The following is a 23,323-nucleotide window of genomic DNA, read 5'->3' on the forward strand; positions in this document are numbered from 1 at the left end:
TTTTAATATTTTTCCTGCCTTTTATTTATTCTAGATTTCAATCTTCATATAAACTATGCCTTTAGGCTAGAGACTTCCTGGTGCCTGCTCTCTCCTCCTGGCTGGCAGGGAGATGATGTGCTTCCTATCTTTTGGAATATCATTATGGACCCGCCCACTGCCTCTTCAAAAGACGGTCCAGTGTCTTCCCCGGACGATAGTCAATGCTGAACATTTCCTAACTCTGTACACAGAGGAGATTCCAAAGAAGACTCATGGCTGTTATGATCAGTAAGAGGAAAAGAACTAAGGAAAGGGTGTTTCCTCTCTCTTTCAGGTCAGACAATACCTTAAAGACTGAAAATGTCTAGTAGCTTTCATCCACTGAACAGAAAGCTGGAACAATGAAACTCCTATGTAATGTCCCAGAATTTAGCACTTGCACTTTTATTTTATAAACAAATGAAAATAACTGAAGCACACAAATCAATGACCAGTCCTTTAATAAATCTAAAATGGATTTACCGAAGGGAAAATGAGTCTTAGTACTATTATTGCTAAAGTTTAATATATTCATTCCATGCAGGAAGAATAATTATTTTTTAAAGACTTATATAAAATATAGTTGTTATAGCTCAGAAAAGAAAACAGGAATAAAGACATCCAAAGAAAAGGAAAGCACTCACTTAAGAAGATAAACGCACCTCAGTGTTAACAGGAGTATTATCTATAATAACCAAAATATGGAAGCAATCTATGTGCCCATGAACAGATGAATGGATACAAAAGAATAAAATTTTGCCAACTGTGACAAAATGGATGGACCTAAGCAATCTGTTTAAGGCACTGATAAATTAACTCATAAATCAGGATCCACAAAATGAATATCACCCAGGGGCCTGGTCCATGTCACAAATCTAAATCTAAGTCAACCTGCACTTACAGGAAGTGCTTCACTGTCAAGAAAATGTAACACCAGTCATAATCCTCCAACTCAGGTTTAGTTGGCTCCACTCAGTTTCTCAGTCATGTCCAACTCTTTGCGACCCCATGGACTGCAGCACACCAGGCCTCCCTGTCCATCACCAACTCCCGGAGTTTAACCAAACTTATGTCCATTGAGTCGGTGATGCCATCCAACCGTCTCATTCTCTGTCGTCCCCTTCTCCTCCTGCCTTCAATCTTTCCCAGCATCAGGGTCTTTTCAAATGAGTTAGCTCTTCACATCAGGTGGCCAAAGTATTGGAGTTTCAGCTTCAACATCAGTCCTACCAATGAACACTCAGGACTGATATCCTTTAGAATGGACTGGTTGGATCTCCTTGCATTCTAAGGGACTCTCAAGAGTCTCCTTCAACACCACAGTTCAAAAGCATCAATTCTTTGGTGCTCAGCTTTCTATATAGTCCAATTCTCACATCCATACATGACCAGTGGAAAAACCATAGCCCTGACTAGATGGACATTTGTTGGCAAAGTAATGTCTCTGCTTTTTAATATGCTGTCTAGGTTGGTCATAACTTTCCTTCCAAGGAGGAAGTGTCTTTTAATTTCATGGCTGCAATCACCATCTGCAGTGATTTTGGAGCCCCCCAAAATAAAGTCAGCCACTGTTTCCACTGTTTCCCCATCTATTTGCCATGAAGTGACAGGACCAGATGCCATGATCTTAGTTTTCTGAATGATGAGCTTTAAGCCACTGTTTTCACACTCCTCTTTCACTTTCACCAAGAGGCTCTTTAGTTCTTCACTTTCTGCCTTAGCTGGCTCACCTTACCCTAGAAAATAGGACCTGGTAGCCTATAAGCCTATAAGGAAATCCTTGGTCTTTTAGCCGGTGGTACCCTGTTTCTCCCTTGCCTCTTCTAACATTCTATAAAACTCACTCTTGCCCAAAATCCCTCAGTAATAGTGCTCCACCGCTTGTGAGGCATTGTCCCCTCCTATCTATGGGCTATTTTTTCTTGAATGCATGTGTATGTGCGTGCTCAGTCATGTCTGACTCTTTGAAACCCCATGGACTAGCCTGCCAGGCTCCTCTGTTCATGGGATTCTCCAGGCAAGAATACTGACGTGGGTGGTCATTTCCTTCTCCAGAGGATCTTCCTGACCCAGGGATCAAACCCGCATCTCCTGCGTCTCTTGCATTGCAGGTGGATTCTTTATCACTGAATCACTGGGGGAAGTCCTTCTCCTTAAATAAAGGACATCAACTTGTTATTAAATTGGTTTAGTTTTGTCATTTTACAGTGACTACATGGGGGAACATTTAGAAGAGTTAGTCATTAAAAATACACATTGAGGTTGTGGAGTTAAGGCTTCCTTTGTCTCTGGCTGCTTTTAGTCTATTGTTTAGTTGTCTTTTAAAGATAGATCCTGAGGGGATGTATTAATTTCTGTGGAAATTCAAAGCAAAGTCTAAGCAAAATGAAACTGAAAAAAATATTGAAAAATATTTATAAATCAGTTTTTAATCTAATATCTGTTTATCACACATCTACCACTGGCACTGCACTGTGGTGGGATTTTCAGTTACATTTTTAACACAAGCCTATTCTAGAAGAAAGAAGACTAGAGGCAAAGCGTTAAGGATGAAGAATATTTAGTAAATGCTGAATGTTCTACCTGGGATTCTCAAGTACTGTTCCATAGTTATGTTTTCACGAGCTGGCTGAGAAAAATAGATTATGTATGTATGTGGACAAAATGACACACGTCAAGCTTGTATTCTAAGCTTGCGTTCTAAATTTGTAAACTCAAACTGTATATGAGGGAAAAAACTGCAGTTAATGGTGCATGTATATTGTTTTGGGTTACTCAGAACAACTGGGTAAAACATTCTTTTGGAAAAAACTTCTAAAGTACTCACATAATTCATTTTTATTGTAAATACTGATATCAGCAACCTAAGGGTGGTGTATAGAGCCCATCGGTTCATACAAACATTTCCAGGCATCAGTGCTGGATATTAAAAGTTAGAATTTAATATGAGAGAGAGTATCTGCATTTCTAACCCTGCCAAGCTGAACTCACCTTTTTCAAACCAAACACGATGTCTTCCAACTGGTATTCACAATAAACAAAATATAAGCAGCAGAGGAAGTTTATGATAAACTATTTCTTATTTTAGAAAATGATGGAGATGATAAGGATACATTTAAAATATCCTTGGCAAAATAAAATGTTGGCAACCATATGTTAAGTCACTATTTAGTTCATAGAAACAAAATCTCAGAACTGAGCAGTTGAACTGTTGAGAATATATTATATTAAGTTCTTTAATTAAAGCATGTAACTGAGGCACTCCCTGACTCAGTTTCCTCTTTGCAAGAAAACTAGTTGTTCACATTTAGAGAGGCATTCTGTCAAGATTACAACTGGAGTTTGCATTTTTTTTTTAATTCTGAAAAGGTCCCAGCTCTGCAGATTTAGATAACTCTGTGCATATTTGCATAACTGTTTGAAATCTGCAGTTTGGTGCCACATAAAAATGCATCTACATAGCATCACCTTGATGACATGGTAATGCCTCCTGACTGCCTATTTCTAAGACTTTATTACCATTTTTATACTTTGTGCACCCTCAAAGGGCTCCCCTGGCTTCAGGGGAACCTTATTCTCTGTGAGAAAAGAAGCATATAAATGCAACCCACCATCATTATTTTTGAGGTCATATATGGAGTATAAAAATACACTCAGAGAGGAATTCTAGAGAGAAAAAGAAGCCTATCCCAAGGTGTCTTGCACGGTATTAAATCTTCTGCCTCTCTTCTCAGGTCCCTTGGAGGTTTCCTCTCTTTTGTCACCCTCCTTAGACTGTGTATGCTGTGATAAGAATTCCTCCCTGAAGCTGGAGCTTAGGTAGGGATGTTTTAAGCTTTGGACTCACTAAAGCTGCAAAGAATAATAACAAATGTTGCAAATGCTGCAGTCAGGCACTGTAGCTCATTTCACACCCCAAAAGGTTTAAGTAACGAATGGAACCAGATGGGATTAGTTTGAAAATGGTTTAGGAGAAGAATGGGCCTTCCCTTTCAATGGGAGGGAAAGAGGGGGATCGATTTGGCAGGACAGAAGGTAGGAGAGAGCATTTTAATAGGCAGGGGAAGGGTGAATGAAAGGAATTTGAGGCAATGGATGGCAAACCATCCCACTAGGAGAGTGGGGACAGGTTGGCAATTCCATAAGCATCATGACTGAATTGGACACATTGTAACTAAAATAGCTTATTCATTTAACACATTTATAACAACTCACCTAGCACTTACCCAGCCATATGTTAGCTCTTAGAAAACAAGTAAGCTTTATTAATTTTAGATTTTCTGATCTCAACTCGAAATTTCATGACACACAAAAGGGAAAAAAAATTTTCTTCCCCTGATCAATTTACCCCTTTGTACAAGCTACTGTATTAAGAAGCAGAGAGAAATGGATAGGGTCAGTCTGGTAGCCACTCTCTACCATATTAATGGTATTTGCAAAGAGACAAACTCCTGGTATTTCCTACTAAAAACCAAAAACATGGCTGAGAGAAGTGATACTTCGATCATGGGAGAGGGGATCTCTGTGGACAGCATCTTGGATAAAATTATCTTAATCCCTTGTACTATATTCTTGATTCAATTGTAACATTGTTTTCTCAGTCATTGCCATTTATTTATCTTTGAATAAGAGGTATATGATATACATCTCCATGTTTACTATAAATTTTTCTTAGTGCATGCTTTTTAATGCCTTACTACATTTTAAGGTCATACATGCAAAATTTCCTTTAGAATTGAGGGTTCTTCCTATGGATGGAACTGGTATTATTCAACTTATCTCATAATTAAAATTATGCGGTTTTTAATGTTTTCTTTTTGGCATGGATTTCCAGGAAATCTAAAACACATGTATGAGTAATTGTGGTGACTCTGTATATTGTATCTATTTGGTTCCTTCTTTCTTAGACCTTATTTACTTTTCTAGTGTATTAACTTTACCACATATACTCTGTTATAAGTCAATGCAGTTTCTTTTGAAAAGATAAGAGTGTAAAGAAAAGAAGAGAGAATGGAAGGAAATAGAGATGAAAAGTTGAGGGAAATAAGGAAGTGAAGACGAAAGCAAAAAAAAATATGGAAGAAAGAAAGAGAAAGAGGAAGGTATAATTAAAGGAAAGGAGAAAAAAGTATAGTATCCCACTTGATTTCATCAATTTAATCCAAAATTGTCCTTGATCTCAAAAAATATACCATGTTGTTTACAGTTTGATCAGTTGGAAATAATTTTTAGGAGGGAGGCTAAATGAACAAGGAGCTTCCCTGTTGGCTAAGTGGTAAAGAACCCGCCTGCCAAAGCAGGAAATGCAGGTTCCATCCCTGGGTAGAGAAGATCTCTGCAGAAGGAAATGGCCACCCAGGCCAGTATTTTTGCCTGAGAAATCCCATAGACAGAGGCACCTTGGTGGGCTACAGTCAGTGGCCTCACAAAAGAGTTGGACACGACTTACGGCTGACTGAATAACAACAACAGAATGAACAAGAAAATGCTTGTTATTCATTCAGGGAATGATAGTTTTCTCCTGCCTTTATCTGTTTCTATTTTAGAATATAGACACCTTCCTCTCTCTCTGCAACAACAGTATTTAAGGGAATGGTGAAAGATATTTTGGTTTAGGGAAAACTATAATATTTGTTATTTTTATGCAATCATCTTTAAGTGAAGAAAAAAGCCTTCAATTAAAAAAGCAGAAACAGCAACAAAAACCAAATGAAAAACCCTCAACTCTGCAACAGGCTTTTGTAGACTAGACAACTGAGTTGCAGAAAATTTATTGGTAGATGATTCACAGTTGACCAGAAGAAATTTTATCTCTTTATGTGTATAATTATATTCTCAGCAATTTCCTTGCCCCATAAATTTCTCTGGGTTGCAAAATACCCATTCAAGTTTAAGTCAAAATAAAAGTTAAAGACAACAAAGAGTTTGCTCCCTAAATTGAATTAATAAAAATAAGTGATTTCTTATAAAAGAATCCTTGATTTTCCGATAATGTGCTTTCAAATACTTACTAGGGTACATCAGGAATGAATTTTTCCCAAGCAAGCAATAATACCAACCTGTGTTTGTTGAAATCTTAGCCTTGATTTTTTTTCTTTTTTCTAAAAAAAAAAATACCATTTTAATGATGTCCTACTTATAGTGGTCTTTTTAAACTCTAATTTGATCTACTGAGTGAAAAGTTTTCCAGAGAAGTTAAAAGAGGTTAGTGTCAGAATGAAAAGCTGAGGAATCCCCTGGATTAAGCCAGAGTTGACCTGCACACAGGGAAGCTAAACCTGCATGTTGGGGCTTCCGGGGTGGTGCTGGTGGTAAAGAACACAGCTGTCAATGCGTGAGAAGTAAGAGAGGAGGGTTTGATCCCTGTGTCGGCAAGATCCCTGGAGGAGGACACGGCAACCCACAACAGAATATTTGCCTGGAGAATTCCATGGACAGAGGAGCCTGGCAGGCTACAGTCTACAAGGGTCGCAAAGAGTCAGATACGACTTAGCACACATGTTCTTAGTAGGAGAAAAAATGTTTAATTATTTTTAACTTTGTTTTTAATACCAGATGAAATCAAACTGCTAAACTTCAGAGATGTCTTGTATAATTTCTATGTTTTCTACTGAAACACATATACAAGGTTTCTTGGGTTCTTTTGATATGACAGTTCTACTTTCCTGTAGTAGGAATCATCCAGCGTTCTTGAAAGAACCAAGACTTCTGGCTCTTCCTCTAGCCAAAATTCCAGCCTGAGTTCTATGGAGCCCCTAACAATTCATGGTAACATGTAGCCAGTTTATAGTCTGAGGAGAAATAATGACATCTTTATTTTTACTAACTTGTAATTGAAACACAGTCTTATTTCTGCTACAAATGTAGGTGACTAACCACAATATTATTAGCAGCACATATAATTTTGTCACCAAGACAAATTACACATATCTTCAGATCTTAGTGCATTCTTCTAAAAATATGACTTACGCTCATCTTTGATAGCACAGCAATCATTAGAATCACCAACATATCTTATTTACTCTCTTAAAAAAGAAATATATAATATCATACTATATTTTTAACACTTTGATAGCTTTTTCAATGAAATGAATTTCCTTCAAAATTATGTGTATTTTATTCTTTTGCAACTTAAAAATACGTACATAAGAAGAGGTTGGTAAGTTCCACCAGACTGCCAGAAATGTTCATGACACATAGAAGAAGGTTAAGGACAACCACACTTTGATAGTGACTCTCAAACTATACAGAGCATCAGAATCACCTTAAGGGCTTATTCAAATACAAATTGTCGGTCTCTGTTCTAGACTTTCAGATGGGTGGGTCTGAGGTGGGGCTCCAGAATGTAAATTTCTATACATGCATCCAGGTGGTTGTTACAGATGCTGCTAATTCTTTTTTATCGTATTTTTTAATTTAATTTTTATTTTATATTGAGGGATACTTGATTAGTTGATTTGCAATGCTGTGTTAGTTTCAGATATACAACAAAGTGATTCAGTTTTATACATACACTCATTCTTTTTCAGATTCTTTTGCCATGTAGGTTATTACAGAATATTGAATAGAGTTCCCTGCGTTATACAGTACATCCTTGTTGATTATCTATTTTACATATAATAGTGTGTATATGTTAATCCCAAACTCCTACTTTATCCCTCCCTTCAGCCTTTCCCCTTTGGTAACCATACGTTTGTTTTCAGAGTTTGTGAATCTCTTTCTGTTTTGTAAATATGATCATGTGTATCATCTTTTTAGTTTTCACATATAAGTGATATCATATAATATTTGTCTTTCTTAAAATTTACTTGATGGAGGTATAGTTGATTTATAAAATTCTGTTAATTTCTGATGTAAAGAAAAGTGATTCAGCTACTAATTTGATTTTAAAATGAAGCACTGGGAACCGATGACCTAGACCACCCTGAACCTGAATGTCTGGGAACATGACTGGGTGATTTTAATGAATCATCAGGTTTGGGAAGTGCTGATCCAGCTCTTGGGTATACTTGTTTTCATGCCCTTGCCCATAGCAGATATAATTACCTACCACTGTGTTTTCTACATCTTTGTGAGATGATATGCCTATTACAGATTAATCTTAGGAAGTTATAAATTATTATAGTTTGCTATTATTTTCTCTTTGCTTATTTTTAATTAATGTATTTCTCATTCTAAAACAGGAAAAAAAATAAGAGCTACAAATTTCAATTCAGGCAAATTATTAGCTTTTTAGCTTGGTCAGTTAAACCAAGTAAAATAAAATTTTTTTCACCATTTTGCCCATAGCCCCTCCTATCCAACTAGCCCACTGCCTCAACCATTCCACCCAAGGAACATAGCTAAGAATAAAATTAAAATTTTCTTGCATGTTGATCTTGTAAATTAAAATTTTAAAATAACAGAAAACATTTATTATTTTTTGTATAAAGTTAGCAAATTAAAAAATCATTTAAATTTGAGGTAGCAGTTATACTTTTTCTACTAATCCCTATATCTAATCTTTGCTGTTTTTTTGTGTTAAGGCTTTGCCTTCATAGTTGAAAATTTGGGGATAGTGACAGAAAATATGTACAACAGGAGCATTATTTGTCTACCAATTTCTTAAACTAATAGGAAACACAGATTCTATTTTCAATTTTCTATGAACCTATTTTTAGTGCTAAATTGTGAATACGAATTTGCTCTAGTGCTTACACAGGAAATTAAATTTTTTGGGCTCTAAAATCACTGCAGATGGTGACTGAAGCCATAAAATTAAAAGATGCTTACTCCTTAGAAGGAAAGTTATGTCCAACCTAGATAACATATTCAAAAGCAGAGACATCACGTTGACAACAAAGGTCCGTCTAGTCAAGGCTATGGTTTTTGCTGTGGTCATGTATGGATGTGAGAGTTGGACTGTGAAGAAGTCTGAGCGCCAAAGAATTGATGCTTTTGAACTGTGGTGTTGGAGAAGACTCTTGAGAGTCCCTTGGACTGCAAGGAGATCCAGCCAGTCCATTCTGAAGGAGATCAGCCCTGGGATTTCTTTGGAAGGAATGATGCTAAAGCTGAAACTCCAGTACTTTGGCCACCTCATGTGAAGAGTTGACTCATTGGAAAAGACTTGATGCTGAGAGGGATTGGGGGCAGGAGGAGAAGGGGATGACAGAGGATGAGATGGCTGGATGGCATCACTGACTCGATGGACGTGAGTCTGAGTGAACTCCAGGAGTTGGTGATGGACTGGGAGGCCTGGCGTGCTGGGATTCATGGGGTCGCAAAGAATCGGACACGACTGAGCGACTGAACTGAACTGAACTGATGTATGTGAAACGTTAATTAAAAAAAATATTTACCACTCACCTCCCAACATTTTTAAAACACCTCTGAAATGGGAGAACATTGAAGTAATTCTATTTCTTATTTTGGGTTTCAGAATGAGAGGGTCAATTAGATGTTTTTGATATTTGAACTGAAGGTATCTAGTACAAGACTACTATGGGATTTAAAAATTAACATCAGTTCCTCATGCGGATACATACAGCTAATTCTATTTTTAAAATGTTAGCATTTCCTAAATTTTTAGAGCTTTATAGACCTGATGACTTCTTGATTTTAATGCCTTAGCAGAGCACATCAACTGCATCGTTCATTTATTGGGTTAATAACAGGGTAGTGTGGTTTCCTAGGAAATATTCTAAAAATCACTGCTCAATATTTCTTTAACATTTATTCTTGCATCAGTCTAAAATGTTTTCTTTCATACTTTGATCAGAGACATGAAAATGTTATTCAAAATTCTTTTTACTTATGCAGCTGTCAATGATGGGGAATGAAAATATTTCATTAAAAATAGGAAAGCTGATGAAATCTGCCTCATATAATTTACTAGAACCTGTGGGGAATTGCATTTTGTACCCTAACTGTGTAAATAATCTTGAGAGGCTACAGTGCCCTTTTAATAAATTGACTCTTAAATTACTTTCCTCTATATGAAACACATCATTTTAAACACACTAAGGTTTCTTTTGTTAGCATGCACCAACCTAGACAAATTCGCATTAAGGCTGTAACTTTCTTTCAATTACTAGAGCACTAGGGAGACTAGTTAATAAGTGCTGGTCCAAAGATTAAAGTCTTTGCAGAGATTACCTGACTCATTTCCGAAGAGAGCCAAGTGCCTGACCTCATGAAAAACATTGTATTGAAGGCAGTGGGGTGTACTACTTGCTTAACACACACTAAAAAAAAATCTAGTTCTCTGTCCCTCTCTGTGACTGTGATCCATTAGAAATGAGGTCAGTGAACTAGAGAGTAAAATCTGGCTGGAGGTAAAACCTTGTAAATAGATAGTATATGGTTATGTGGAATTGGCCATCATCTATACAGCTCAGGCCACTTTCTAGAAAGCTTTCCCTGATGTGCCCAAATTGAGTAGAGGTTCTCCTACAAGACATTGTATTTACCACAATATATTGTAATTCTCTATTTCTGTGTCTGTCTCTACCATATAAGCATTTAAAGTAAAAACTATTCTTATTTATCCGAAGACAAGACACATTATCATTGCCAATGCACAAACTTCTAATCTATGAGTAATCAAAATAATGTGTTTATATTAGCAACTGTTAGAAAAAATAATGAAGATAAATGTTCCCTTTCCAATATGCTCTTGCATGCAACTGGAGTCAGCTTTATGCTATCACTCAACATATTTTATTCAAATGCATTGAAAATATTTTTGCCAAAGAAGATCTTGATTACTTTCATCTTTCTAAAGGCTTCACCTTAACCCCAACATTGTCTCTTTGAGGGGACAGTTAGCTAAGGTTCACACACCACAGAGGAAAGAACACCTGTGTTGACAATCATATAGTGATACTTGGTAAACTGTAACACAAGCTCCTGTACAGTCAAAGCCCAATCATCCAGGGCATTTAGGTCCGTCAACTGTGGTCACGAGGTCAAGGAGCCAATCTCCTTAGCCTAAGCTGTACTAAGTTCCTGAGTCTATAAAACAGCTCCTCAGGACGACTATCAAATTGAGTAGTGGAAGCAACTGTGGAAAATTCTTAAAGAGATGGGAATACCAGATCACCTCACCTGGTTCCTGAGAAATCTGTATGCAGGTCAAAAAGCAACAGTTAGAACTGGACATGGGACAACAGACTGGTTCCAAATTGGGAAAGAAGTACGTTAAGGCTGTTTATTGTCACCCTGCTTATTTAACTTCTATGCAGAGTACATCATGAGAAATCCTGGGCTGGATGACACAAGCTGGAATCAAGATTGCTGGGAGAAATATCAATAACCTCAGATATGCAGATGACACCACCCTTATGGCAGAAAGCAAAGAAGAACTAAAGAGCCTCTTGATGAAAGTGGAAGAGGAGAGTGAAAAAGTTGGCTTAAAACTCAACATTCAGAAAACTAAGATTATGGCATCCAGTCCCATCACTTCATGCCAAATAGATGGGGAAACAATGGAAACAGTGAGAGACTTTATTTTTCTGGGCTCCAAAATCACTGCAGATGGTGATTGCAGCCATGAAATTAAAAGACACTTTCTACTTGGAAGAAAAATTATGACCAACCTAGACAGCATATTAAAAAGCAGAGACATTACTTTGCCAACAAAGGTCCGTCTAGTCAAAGCTATGGTTTTTCCAATAGTTATGCATGGATGTGTGTGTTGGACTATAAAGAAAGCTGAGTGCTGAAGAATTGATGCTTTTGAACTGTGGTGTTGGAGAAGACTCTTGAGAGTCCCTTGGACTGCAAGGAGATCCAACTAGTCCATCATAAAGGAAATCAGTCCTGGGTGTTCATTGGAAGGACTGATGCTGACGCTGAAACTCCAATACTTTGGCCACCCGATGCGAAGAACTGAGTCACTGGAAAAGACCCTGATGCTGGGAAAGATTGAAGGCAGGAGGAGAAGGGTACAACAGAGGATGAGATGGTTGGATGGCATCACTGACTCAATGGACACAAGTTTGAATAACTCTGGGACTTGGTGATTGACAGGGAGGCCTGGCGTGCTGCAGTCCATGGGATTGCAAAGAGTCAGACATGACTGATCAAGGGAACTGAACTGAGTGGAAGCAAATAACTTCCTAGGGCCTCACCTGCATGGACTCACTATTTATCTAAAAGCAACATTAAAGTAGGAATCTCGAGTCAGTGCCACTTATCCAGTGCTTTACTTGAAGTGAGGATATACAACTATCCATTTCAGAGTTTTGTTGCTTTTTCATCAAAAAACATTATGCCCCATAACCAACACCCCACCGACTCAATGGACATGAGTTTGAGCAAACTCTAGGTGATGGTGAAGGACAGGGAAGCCTGGTGTGCTGCAGTCAATGGGGTAGCAAGAGTCGGACATGACTGAGTGAATGAACTGAACTGATAGTAATTTTTTGAGAGTCATTAATATGGAATTATTACTTGAATTAAGTCTTGCAATCCTGCACATTTTCTTTCTCATGACAATAATACTTCTTCAAATTTTCCAAAAGAACTATCATGAATGGGTCAGGAAGACATAGCAAAAGCATGTTCTCTCCATTACCCATGTGATTAATTATAATTACATTATAATAGAGCATAAAATGGAATATTTCCTTTTGTTAAAGAAGACAACTTATGAACAATATTTAATGACATGAGAAATGTTCGTGCATAAATAGGTTACAAAACAGCTTATAATATGGTATTTTGCATGATTTTATAATATACAATTTCTGTATACTCATATTTATGTAATATTTCTTGAAAGATTATTAACTGTGGTTGTCTTTTTGAGAATGGGGTTAAACAAGATTTATGTTTTCTTCCTTTTGAGCATATGTATTTTCTAAATTCATGACTTCCACAAATTTTAAATTTCTTAATAAACCCAATTTGAAACCCATAAAAAAGCTTGAGAATAATTTGAGAGCTGAGTGGAATTACTTACCCTAGTCCCAGCAGCTGACACACATCATCTGAGATCTGGGTTGTCCAGTTCTCGGCACAGGCTACATGCCATATGCTTTGGATCCTGAACTGCACCAAACCACTGCTGTCTGTCGTGCCATTGAAGAGACGCACTAAAAAGATGAGATCATACACAGGGTCACTGTGACCCAAGCCAGTAAGCACATGTTGGACTCTTAAGCCAAATATGTAATGTTCTTAACATTTAGAGATTGATAGTGTATGATTTTTCTTAAGAACATGCTGGAAGTCTTAAGTTGAAAACGATAAGTTTGGTAGTATGAATTTTGCTTTTTCATGTGTTTATAAAGATGGAACTGGCAGAGATACGTAAGTTCCTTGCATATCAGTACAGCACATAAACAGAAAATAAAGCTATTTTGAAGAGCTTATCTTATAAGCATAGTTACCAAAAGAAGGAAAACAAATTCAAGAACAACTTAAAACATTTTTTTTTCTTACTTCTCTCTCCGGAAGGTATTTTCTTTGACCTTATTTTTCTGCTGTTTGGTTTCTGTCATTCCCCCTTCAACTGACAACCATTTTGGACAGAGTGTTAAGGCCATTAGTGGTTAGGTGGGAGACTGGGCTAAGAGAGTTAGTTTATCAAACAGATAAAATATCATCCATCGTAGTTTTTCCCGCAAATGCCATACAATAATTCTGAAAGTGTTTGCTACTGTTCACCATTTTTTCTGATGATAAAAAGAATAAAGGCATTGCCTGTAGAATTAGACAGACTTGGGTTGAAAACATAGCCCTAAGCCTTACTAGATGTGTAATCTTTTGCAACTACTTAACTCCTCCAAGCCTCAGTTTTCAGTGAAACAGAGTTAATTCCAATGATGTTAAGATCATTTTACAGCACTCCGTTACAGCACATGCACATCATAAATAGCTTTTACTATTTTTTTTTTTTGAAATTATAAAGTAGGACAGAGTAAAAGTAGTCATTATTCCTAACGTAACAGAGAGCTGGAGGAGGGCTGGACAGGAGACTCAAGGCAGGAGGAGAATTAGATACTGAAGAATCAAGAATGCAAGGAAAAGTCTAAGAAAGTCCGTTATAAATGAGCATGAGGGGCCTCTGTGTGTAGGCAAGGTACAAAGTATAAGAGTAAGAGTGGTGGCTAGACTGGCTGGCATGCGCTGTTGTCTTTCTGAGGTATTTTATGCTCTTTACTTGAAAATGCTTTGTCCTAGACCTAAAGCTGGGCTTCCCAGGTGGCCATAGTGGTAAAGAGTCTGCCTGCCAATGCAGGAGACCTAAGAGGTGCAAGTTCGATCCCTGGCTCAGGAAGATCACCTGGAGAAGCAAATGGCAACCCACTCCAGTATTCTCGTCTCGGAAATCACATGGACACAGGAGCTTGGCAGGCTGCAGTCCATAGGGTCGCACAGAGTCATACACGACTGAAGCAACTTAACGCACACAGACTTAAAGGTATTAAATGTAGTCAACTTTAAACAGAAATGTTTGCGCGTTAGCATTTCTTATAACAAGAATTGTGGCAGAGGCACTAAAATCACCAGGAAATCATAACCCATAAGTACCAAGATATGTCCTAATAGATATAGTCATAATCTTCCTTTTGCATTTGTAGAATCCAAATGTAGAAATTAAGATGATCAAAGTTTTTCCTAAAAATAAAACGTACCACAGTGTGCTTCATCTGAGCCGTCCTTACAGTGTGGAAAACCGTCACAGAGATTCACCAGCGGAATACACTCCCCATCCTTGCACTGAAAATTGTCTTCCTTGCAGGGTTCTATGCAGGGAAAAAATATGTATTGTATAGGATAGTGAAATGACAAATAGACCATTCTGGAGTACCCATCCCATTTTTGTCCCTTTAAACATCCATTCTTTGCCACAGTCCTTGGTTAATCTGACTTTGATATTGAATATGAGAAAACAATTCCTCCAAATGCTTTTGCAATAGTCCTGTCAAAGCTGGAGACATGGTTTAGTTAGAATATGAACAAAACCTTAAGTGTCTGTGCAGCAGAGGGCAGGGCAGTTCCAAGCGATGTGTGAGAGATTTTGGACATACCATCCCACACAGTCTCTGTGAATCTTATAAATTCTTCCAACCCAATGAATGTGAATGTACAAGTAACAACCACTGGAATGTTCACAAGTATAGAGAGATCTCCTGGTTTTACCAGCTAAATGATACCTCTAACCCTTTCTTACATAGAAATGTGGAAGCTGTCTTTCGGTGGAATCAAAGTTGTACCAAGCTGGAAATAGTTTAATTAAAGCACGGTCAGGTGGGAAAAAGTCATCTAAAGAAATGGAAACTGCAATAGCAGTCATTTGAAAGGAAACAGGGAAAGCAGGGCTGGAATTATTGGGAATGTGCTTGGACATGAAAACACAGAAGGACAATGAAGAGGATCGCAATACATATATGGTGCTTGCTTCCAGAATTTGAGTTGTGCAAAAGATGTCTACTTGATGTAGTCATTGTTGAAAGGGAGTGAGAACTATGCTTCCTGGAAATGTTTGTTTATTCTTATGGAGTCTTGCTCTTGGGGAACCCTCATCTCACTGGAAAAGAGGGGTTTGCTTCCCTAGAGTTGTTTTCTGATTGTGGCTTGGGAGGAGTAGCTACATCCTGATATTAGAATCTCCAGTGGGGCCATGTGGAATCTGGATTTTTTTGAGAAAGGAAATAGCAGTTGGGTATTAAAAGGCTTTTCTTGGGCTCCAAATAGTGACTGCAGCCATGAAATTAAAAGATGTTTGCTCCTTGGAAGAAAAGCTATGACAAACCTAGACAGTGTATTAAAAAGCAGAGACATTATTTTGTCGACAAATGTCTGTATAGTCAAAGCTATGGTTTTTCCAGTAGTCATGTACAGATGAAAGGCTGGACCATAAAGAAGCCTGAGTGCAGAAGAACTGATGCTTTCAAACTGAGGTGCTAGAGAAGACTCTTGAGAGTCTCTTGGACACAGCAAGGAGATCAAACCAGTCAATCCTAAAAGAAATCAACCCTGAATATTCATCGGAAGGACTGATCCTGAAGCTCAGGATTGAAGCTCCTCCAATACTTTGGACACTTGATGCGAAGAGCTAAGACATTGGAAAAGACCCCGATGCTTGGAAAGATTGAAGGCAGATGGAGAAGGGGACGACAGAAGATGAGATGGTTGGAAGGTATCACTGACTCAATGGACATGAGTTTGAACAAACTCTGGGAGACAGAGAAGGACAAGAAAGCCTGGTGTGCTGCTCCAAGGCATCACAAAGGATTGCACATGACTGAGTAACTGAGCAACAACAAAGATGGGTAAAAGCAAAGCTTTTTCTATAAATGCTCTCATTGAGTCCATTCATTAAATTGAATCTGTAATTTACTAGCTGTAATATCCATATGCCTTGTTTCTTCATTTTTATATGCCTTGGACTTGACAAAATGACTGGAACAAAGTAAGAATCAGTAGATATTTGTTAAATGTTAAGTGAATTAATTTGTATTAGGTAAGTGGATATGCCTCAAAAATCAGCATGCACATTAATCATAAACACAATACGAAGAAATCATTAAAAGTATGATTTCAAAAAATACATTTAAAAAGTAGACAGTTGATTGGCTGATGATAGCTATTGACTTGAAAAATAAAAATCAAATCTATGAATTATGAAGGTAAAATTTAATTGTTTGAATTTGGGGTGCAGGTTAAAACATAAGCTCTGGAGTCATGTGACTGATTTGACCTTCAATTTAAACATTTTCTTTTCTTTTATTTTTGACCTTGGACAAATAAATTAATCTTTTGAAGCTCAGTTTCTTTGATATAGTGGGATAAATACTGCTTATGTCTTAGGTATATCATGAGAATCATTTTTTAAAAAATTGAATGTATTTACTGTGCCAATATGAATACACTGAATGCAGAATAAATTTTATCCTTAACAGTAAAAGTAGCAATCCTTAGAGGTCATCCTTTTCATTGATACTTCTGTGTGCTGGTTGTGCTACTTTCTTCTCCAGATAATGCAAGAAGTCATACCTAATGCTTTCCTCCAGGAATCTCACAGCAATAATTGGAGGTATTTGTATCTGTTATTTTAAACTTTGATAAAGCCTATATTTTTTCAACCCAAATTTAAGTTACTTTAATAAAAAATACTTTAAGAAAGGCGTGATTGGGATAGTTGCTTCTACAAATGTTTATCCACCAAGTGTAGGTTACATATATCAAATATAATACTATTAGGAAGGTTCTTGTAAATGCAATTATCAATTTATTTCATGAACACATATTTCCAAACCAGATTAGTGAGACAATAAATGGGCAAAGACAGCTACTTATTCTATAGGCAAGCCTCAATGTTTTAACTGACTTTATATTTTAATCTTTCCAGTATTAAGTTTAGAAAGCAGAAGTACTTAAAACGAGGTATACGTGTGTTGAATTTAAGTCTATTTTAATTCTATATTTTAATATATATTATATTTATTTTAAAAGCTGACAGCTTAATTTTGTATCCATAATCAAATAACTTAATATACTTATAGAATATTAGTCACCACTAGTTATTTTTAAATTATCCCATTACTTTGTTTTCATAGATTTTTAAAGTCATTAGGTAAAAATGAGTTTTAAATGCCAATAATTTAATCATTGATAATTTATTAATAATTTTACTCTTTTACTGGTATAGCCAGGCTATATTTAATTCAAAAAGCATGTATCCATTGAATTAAAATTTAAATAACTGAATAAAAACATGAATGAAAGCATGTGCAAATATCTGAAAATTGTAGTTCATTTTTCTGCTCTAGCCAAAGCTGTTAGTGTTATACCAAATGAACACAGAAAAATTACCCTATCTTCATAAGATGAGTCTGTTGGATTAAAAATAATGCTGAATGGGAAAAGATAATCTATTGCTGCTGAACTGAAAATAAATGACAAATTCTGAGAAATTTAAATAAATTGTTTCAAAATTTCCCTTTACGTACATGAACTGGATTCTGATTCTTCGCAGCATGTAACAATTCGACTTCAAGAATTTAATCCAAAAGTTTAACTCTCTGGGGCCTCTGGAGTCCTATTTCTGATCATTTTATGCCCATAGTGAGAGAGACAAAAAGAAACATTGCTAAGAACTGAATTTCCCCATCTCCTTTTTATGAAGTCTCCAATAGCCCTGCCTCATTTAGTCAACATATGCCTGGTTTTAAATGGAACTGAACTGATCTCTAAGGCACATGCCACACGATCTGGGGAGGGCGCTGAACCCCTAAATGTAATCAGCTGCCACTTCCACAGTTGCCAGATAAGCACTATTGAGTTCCAAATTAAGACTCTGAGATTCAGAAAAGAGCAATGAGGGGACATTCAGAGGAGAGTGATCTTAATAAATCCTATTTCTTATACTCTAGTTTAATGTAAATAAAATGTGAAAACTAAGATAAAGAAAGAAGAAACAAAAAATGTGTTGTACAATAGTTTTACATGTCACTTAAGTACTTTGGAAGGTATACCTAAAATATCTTAGAAGATAAATGAAGCACATTCATGCTGCATATTTATGATATTCCTTTGCTCCTGTTTTCCTAAAATGACCAGCAAAGCAGGACACCAATATAAAGATGTGTGTGCCTAATCTCTCCTTCCATTACCAGTGTGATTATCTGCCACTGCCAATTCACTGTGTCTGTAATTGCTTTTCAGCTTTTTGGTGTAAAAAAACCCCTCTGGGAGAAGATTATGTTGATAATGACTCAATCACTCCATTTTCTGGTCCCTAGCAGCATAAGTCTTCCCTGGCCAAGAGGAATGCTGAGACCACATTCTCAACATATTCAACACAGAGTGATGGTCATGGAAGACTCCATTTTAGTTTCAATCCAGGAAATTTTCTCTAAATGATTTATTGCCTAAATAACATTATCATAGTAACTGAAATCTTTTGAAAGGGCAAACAAATAAAAACAATACCTAGGCCATAAATCTCCTATCTATTTTGTGTTGTAAGCCATAGATTATGTTCTTTTGGCTTTTATCTTGACTAGAAATTGCGTGTAATATTTTTCAAAGTCGTAATGTATTTACTTTATTAGAAGACTTGAATAAAGCCAGCAACTGTAATATTTTTGATGAAAGAGGTGTTGTTGCCTTCCTTTCCCCAACCTATTCTCTTATAATTCTTTCCTCCCTTTTTCCTTTACTGCCGGGGTCCTGCCCCGGCTGATCCAGGGTATTCGAAGCGGGGACGGCGTCGGCGACCTATTTATTTAAATATTTTATCAAAGATATAAAGAGTAATAGGATGAGGATAGCTCAATAGGAAAATTCAGTGGAGAAAAGAGGCTGAGTAGCTTGGTTTACGCGGGAGACCAATAAAACTTCAAGACAAGAAGTTTGCACCACTTACGTAGGCCGCAGGCGTCCTTCCGTTCGCCCGAAGGAGAGGAGACACTGAGGCCTCCCCGGTCGGATCTTAGAAGCCCAGGCATAATTAGTAAGCATGGTGGGTTCCGCGCTCCAGATGGAGACTCAACCAGAGTGAGAGAGAGAGCGACGTGGGGAGACCAGTATTTCGAGAAACTGATCCCAATTCTTTATTTTCCATGGTCTACTTTTATACACTGAGATGTTATGCAAAAGTCACGCGGGGTCAGCAGTCCTGACTTTTATCAAAGTCAGGTGCTTCATACAAATGTATACAGAGGTCTTAGGGGTGTTACATCATCTTCTGGCCAGGGGGGCCTGCTGACAATTTACGACCCTCTCCTTGTGACAGCGGTCAGTCAATCAGGACACTTATTTCTCCAGGGCTGATTATTCTCAAAACAGACGCCACCCAAATAAAGTTACATTCCTACAGGGTGAGGGTGTAGTGGGTTTTAGTTAAGGAAAGAATTTACTTAGCCTAAGGTCTAATGTGATTAATATCAAAGGTTAATACTTATTCCTTCTATATATTCATTAATGTGTGTAAGGGCAGAGGATATGGAGACTTAGCAACAAACATTGGCTCAACAAATGAAAAACCCTTCACCAACACAATTTCTAATTAGCCCATTATACTTATACTAATAGTTTTCTAACTTTTCTAAGGAACCTGTTTTTAGAAGGTTTAAAGCATCTCATTTAAAGGTTGGGAGGCTGTGAGCAATCACATGTGGCCGGACAAGCCTGTCAGGCAGGCTAGAGAACCTTCAGAGGAGTTTGTAGGTTAAAACACTCTTATCACGCCCAGGAATTATTATAAACTGGAGCTCTAAGTTAACTCCTTCTCCAAAAGAGGTGGTGGGGGACAGCCCCCCGTAAAGTCAGAGGTGTAGGTGAGCACAAAGTAGTAAAGTAGGCAGGCTCTGGTTATGGGGGTAGATGCTCGAGGAGTTCCAGGGGGACTCCTGAGGCTCGATCCCGCCTTTGCGTATGTCGAGCCTCCTTCCTCATGACCTTTGTCACGGGCGGAGTACCTCACTCTGGCCCCCAACACTTTACAATTTAAAATATGGCTTAAAGACCTACTATTTCTCTAAAATTTTGTTTCAAGATGTTTTCATTTTTGCTGATGGTAGATGGTCAATAATTACTTTTTTGGATACATTCACTCCCTTATTGGTTACAGCTATTAGGTTTTCTTAATCTCATTAGTTCAATTGGTTTTACAATTCATCTTCATTACTTTAAAAATATAGTAATTTTCAGTCAGATACAGAAAGACCAGCATCATATGACATTACTTATATGTGGACTCTAAAATAATGATACATATTTTAACCTTTCTGGTGCAATGGTAAGATGGTAAATGGGATTGGTTCCTTAATTTCTCTTTCTGATCTTTTGTTGTTAATTTATAAGAATGCAAAAGATTTCTATGTATTAATTGTGTATCTTGGAACTTTATCAAATTCATTGATGAGCTCTATTATTTTCTGGTAGTATCTTTATTATTTTCTATGTAACTGACCCAATACTATAAAGCAACTATACTCTAACAAAAAGTTTAAAAAAATTAAAAAGAATACAAATGAACTTATTTACAGAAAGAAATAGAAAAAAACAGAAAGAGACTCACAGACATAGAAATTAAACTTACTGCTATCAAAGGGGAAAGTGAGGTAGAGAGAGGGATAAATTAGGAGGTTAGGATTAACACGAACACTACTATATATGAAATAAAAAATCAACAAGGACCTATAGAATAGGAGACTGTGCTCAATATTTTGTAATAACCTATAAGAGAAAAGAATCTGAAAAGGAATATATATATAATATATATAACATATAAATGAATCACTGTACTGATATATGTGAAAATAACACAATATTGTAAATCAACTATACTTCAATAAAAAAAGAAAATAGAAAGAACTGAAATTAATTTTAATTTGGTGAATAGACATGAGACAATATTAAACAGCTAATAACTCAATTTGCAGTTAATATAATATGCCACAAGTTTTTAATTTGTGTTTTATACTCACTGGAAATAAACATTGAAAAATGAATTTTATTGTAATAACAAATAAATATAATTAGAATAAATTTAAAAACATATAAAGTGAAGGTGAAGTTGCTCAGTCATGTCCGACTCTTTGCAACCCCACGGACTGTAGCCTACCAGGCTCCTCCCTCCATGGGATTCTCCAGGCAAGAGTACTGGAGTGGGGTGCCATTTACAATACTCCTCAAAAGTTCCTTCCGTGACATCTCTGGAAAAAAGTTGGGAAGCCCACCTCTCCAAGAGAGTAACTATTAGGTATTTTCTTGTTCTATTTTAAAATAGAGAACCAAGCACATAATTGTATTTCATTAAAATACAATGATACTGATGTCACACATTTTCTTTATTGCAGAAGTTTCTCCTTGAAAATTTAGAAATATCATGCCACTGTTTTAAAATATACATCATGAAATGACTAAAATATAAAGCTGAACTGGTTTTTAACATCTTTAAAAACTGATTCTGCTTATTCTCCTTTAAAGTTTAATGAAAACTTTCCTTTAAAATTTAAAATATGAAATGTTCTAACACTGATTTCTACTTATAAATTTTTATAATAAGCAATCATATTTCATGATTTTTCAGACACTTTAATCAGATCTAGACATTATATTGTTTTTTTTCCTATTATAACTTTCAGTGTTAGTTTTAATTGGCTCTTCCTTTGGGAATGACTATTACTTTCAATTTGTGCGTTGGTGTTTTTCCTGTATGCACATCAGAGACTTCCATATATTTCCATCTCTTTACCTATCATTTTTGACTCTTGATCATGCTTTTTGTGCAGCGTTTTTGTGAGAATGTGGTATTTTGGTGTCAGAGTTTTTGAATAGGTATACGATTGACCAAAAATCTGTGCAGTTCACTTCACACCATTACCAAAAACCTCTGATGGAGTCAGAAATAATAATTTGGTGGTGGTAGAGTTTCAACAAGAAATTCCTCTTCTCAAAGAAGAGAATAGGTCATAGAGATAGAAAAGTGACTTAATCCAAAACAGGTGGTCTCAAAATTGCCTTGATTACTACTTTCCAAAGCAGTGATTTAATTAGTTAGCTTCTGATTTTGTATACATTTTATCTACATCACTCTCTCTATATATCTTACACATTATATTTACACAAACATATGACATCTATTTAGAGAAGGCAATGGCACCCCACTCCAGTACTCTTGCCTGGACAATCCCGTGGACGGAGGAGCCTGGTAGGCTGCAGTCCATGGGGTCGCTAAGAGTTGGACACAACTGAGCGACTTCACTTTCACTTTTCACTCTCATGCATTGGAGAAGGAAATGGCAACCCACTCCAGTGTTCTTGCCTGGAGAATCCCAGGGACGGGGGAGCCTGGTGGGCTGCCGTCTATGGGGTCGCACAGAGTCGGGCATGACTGAAGCGACTTAGCAGCAGCAGCAGCATGACATCTATTTATATTTTCATATCAATATATTTTCTTTTTTGCTATTTTGAAAGATAATTATAAATATAATTTAAAATAAATAATTTTCTTTATAAATTAAAATAATTGTAAATTATATTACTTTCTATATGCTTCTCATTTTTCATGTACTCTTTTTTAAGGTAAATTCTAATTTTCAGTTGCTCTGAAGTCTTTATTCCTTTTCTTTGGTGCTGTATATTCTTTCATAGGCCTTAATGTTTTTGTTTGTTTACTTCCCTAATTGATGTTTTGTTTATTTACTTCACTAGTGGATTGTTTGGTTGATTCATGTCAATGTTGCTTATAAATCCTAAGTAGGTGTATCTAATACCAATCACAAATTCCAGAAGAATAGCATCATTTTCTAAGCTACCACTTACTCCCATCTGAGTAGTTTGGACAGTAATAATTGTT

The 23,323-nt window shown here is 36.6% G+C and overlaps 1 protein-coding gene across 1 annotated transcript in view; it reads right to left on the bottom strand.

The window, feature by feature from the left end:
* TMPRSS15 (transmembrane serine protease 15) overlaps positions 1–23,323 on the bottom strand; it is a 143,497-nt gene that overhangs the window by 36,253 nt on the left and 83,921 nt on the right. The window contains exons 18-19 of the mRNA XM_086415861.1: positions 14,646–14,756; positions 12,968–13,100 (exon numbers count right to left, since the gene is read on the bottom strand). Of these exons, the coding sequence (XP_086271987.1) occupies positions 12,968–13,100; positions 14,646–14,756 (244 nt within the window). The remainder of the gene's footprint in view (positions 1–12,967; positions 13,101–14,645; positions 14,757–23,323) is intronic.

This window comes from Bos grunniens, chromosome 1 (genome assembly GCF_055505025.1).
Source record: "Bos grunniens cultivar Pamir isolate PY7600 chromosome 1, Bosgru_T2T1.0, whole genome shotgun sequence".
NCBI classification, from domain to species: domain Eukaryota; kingdom Metazoa; phylum Chordata; class Mammalia; order Artiodactyla; family Bovidae; genus Bos; species Bos grunniens.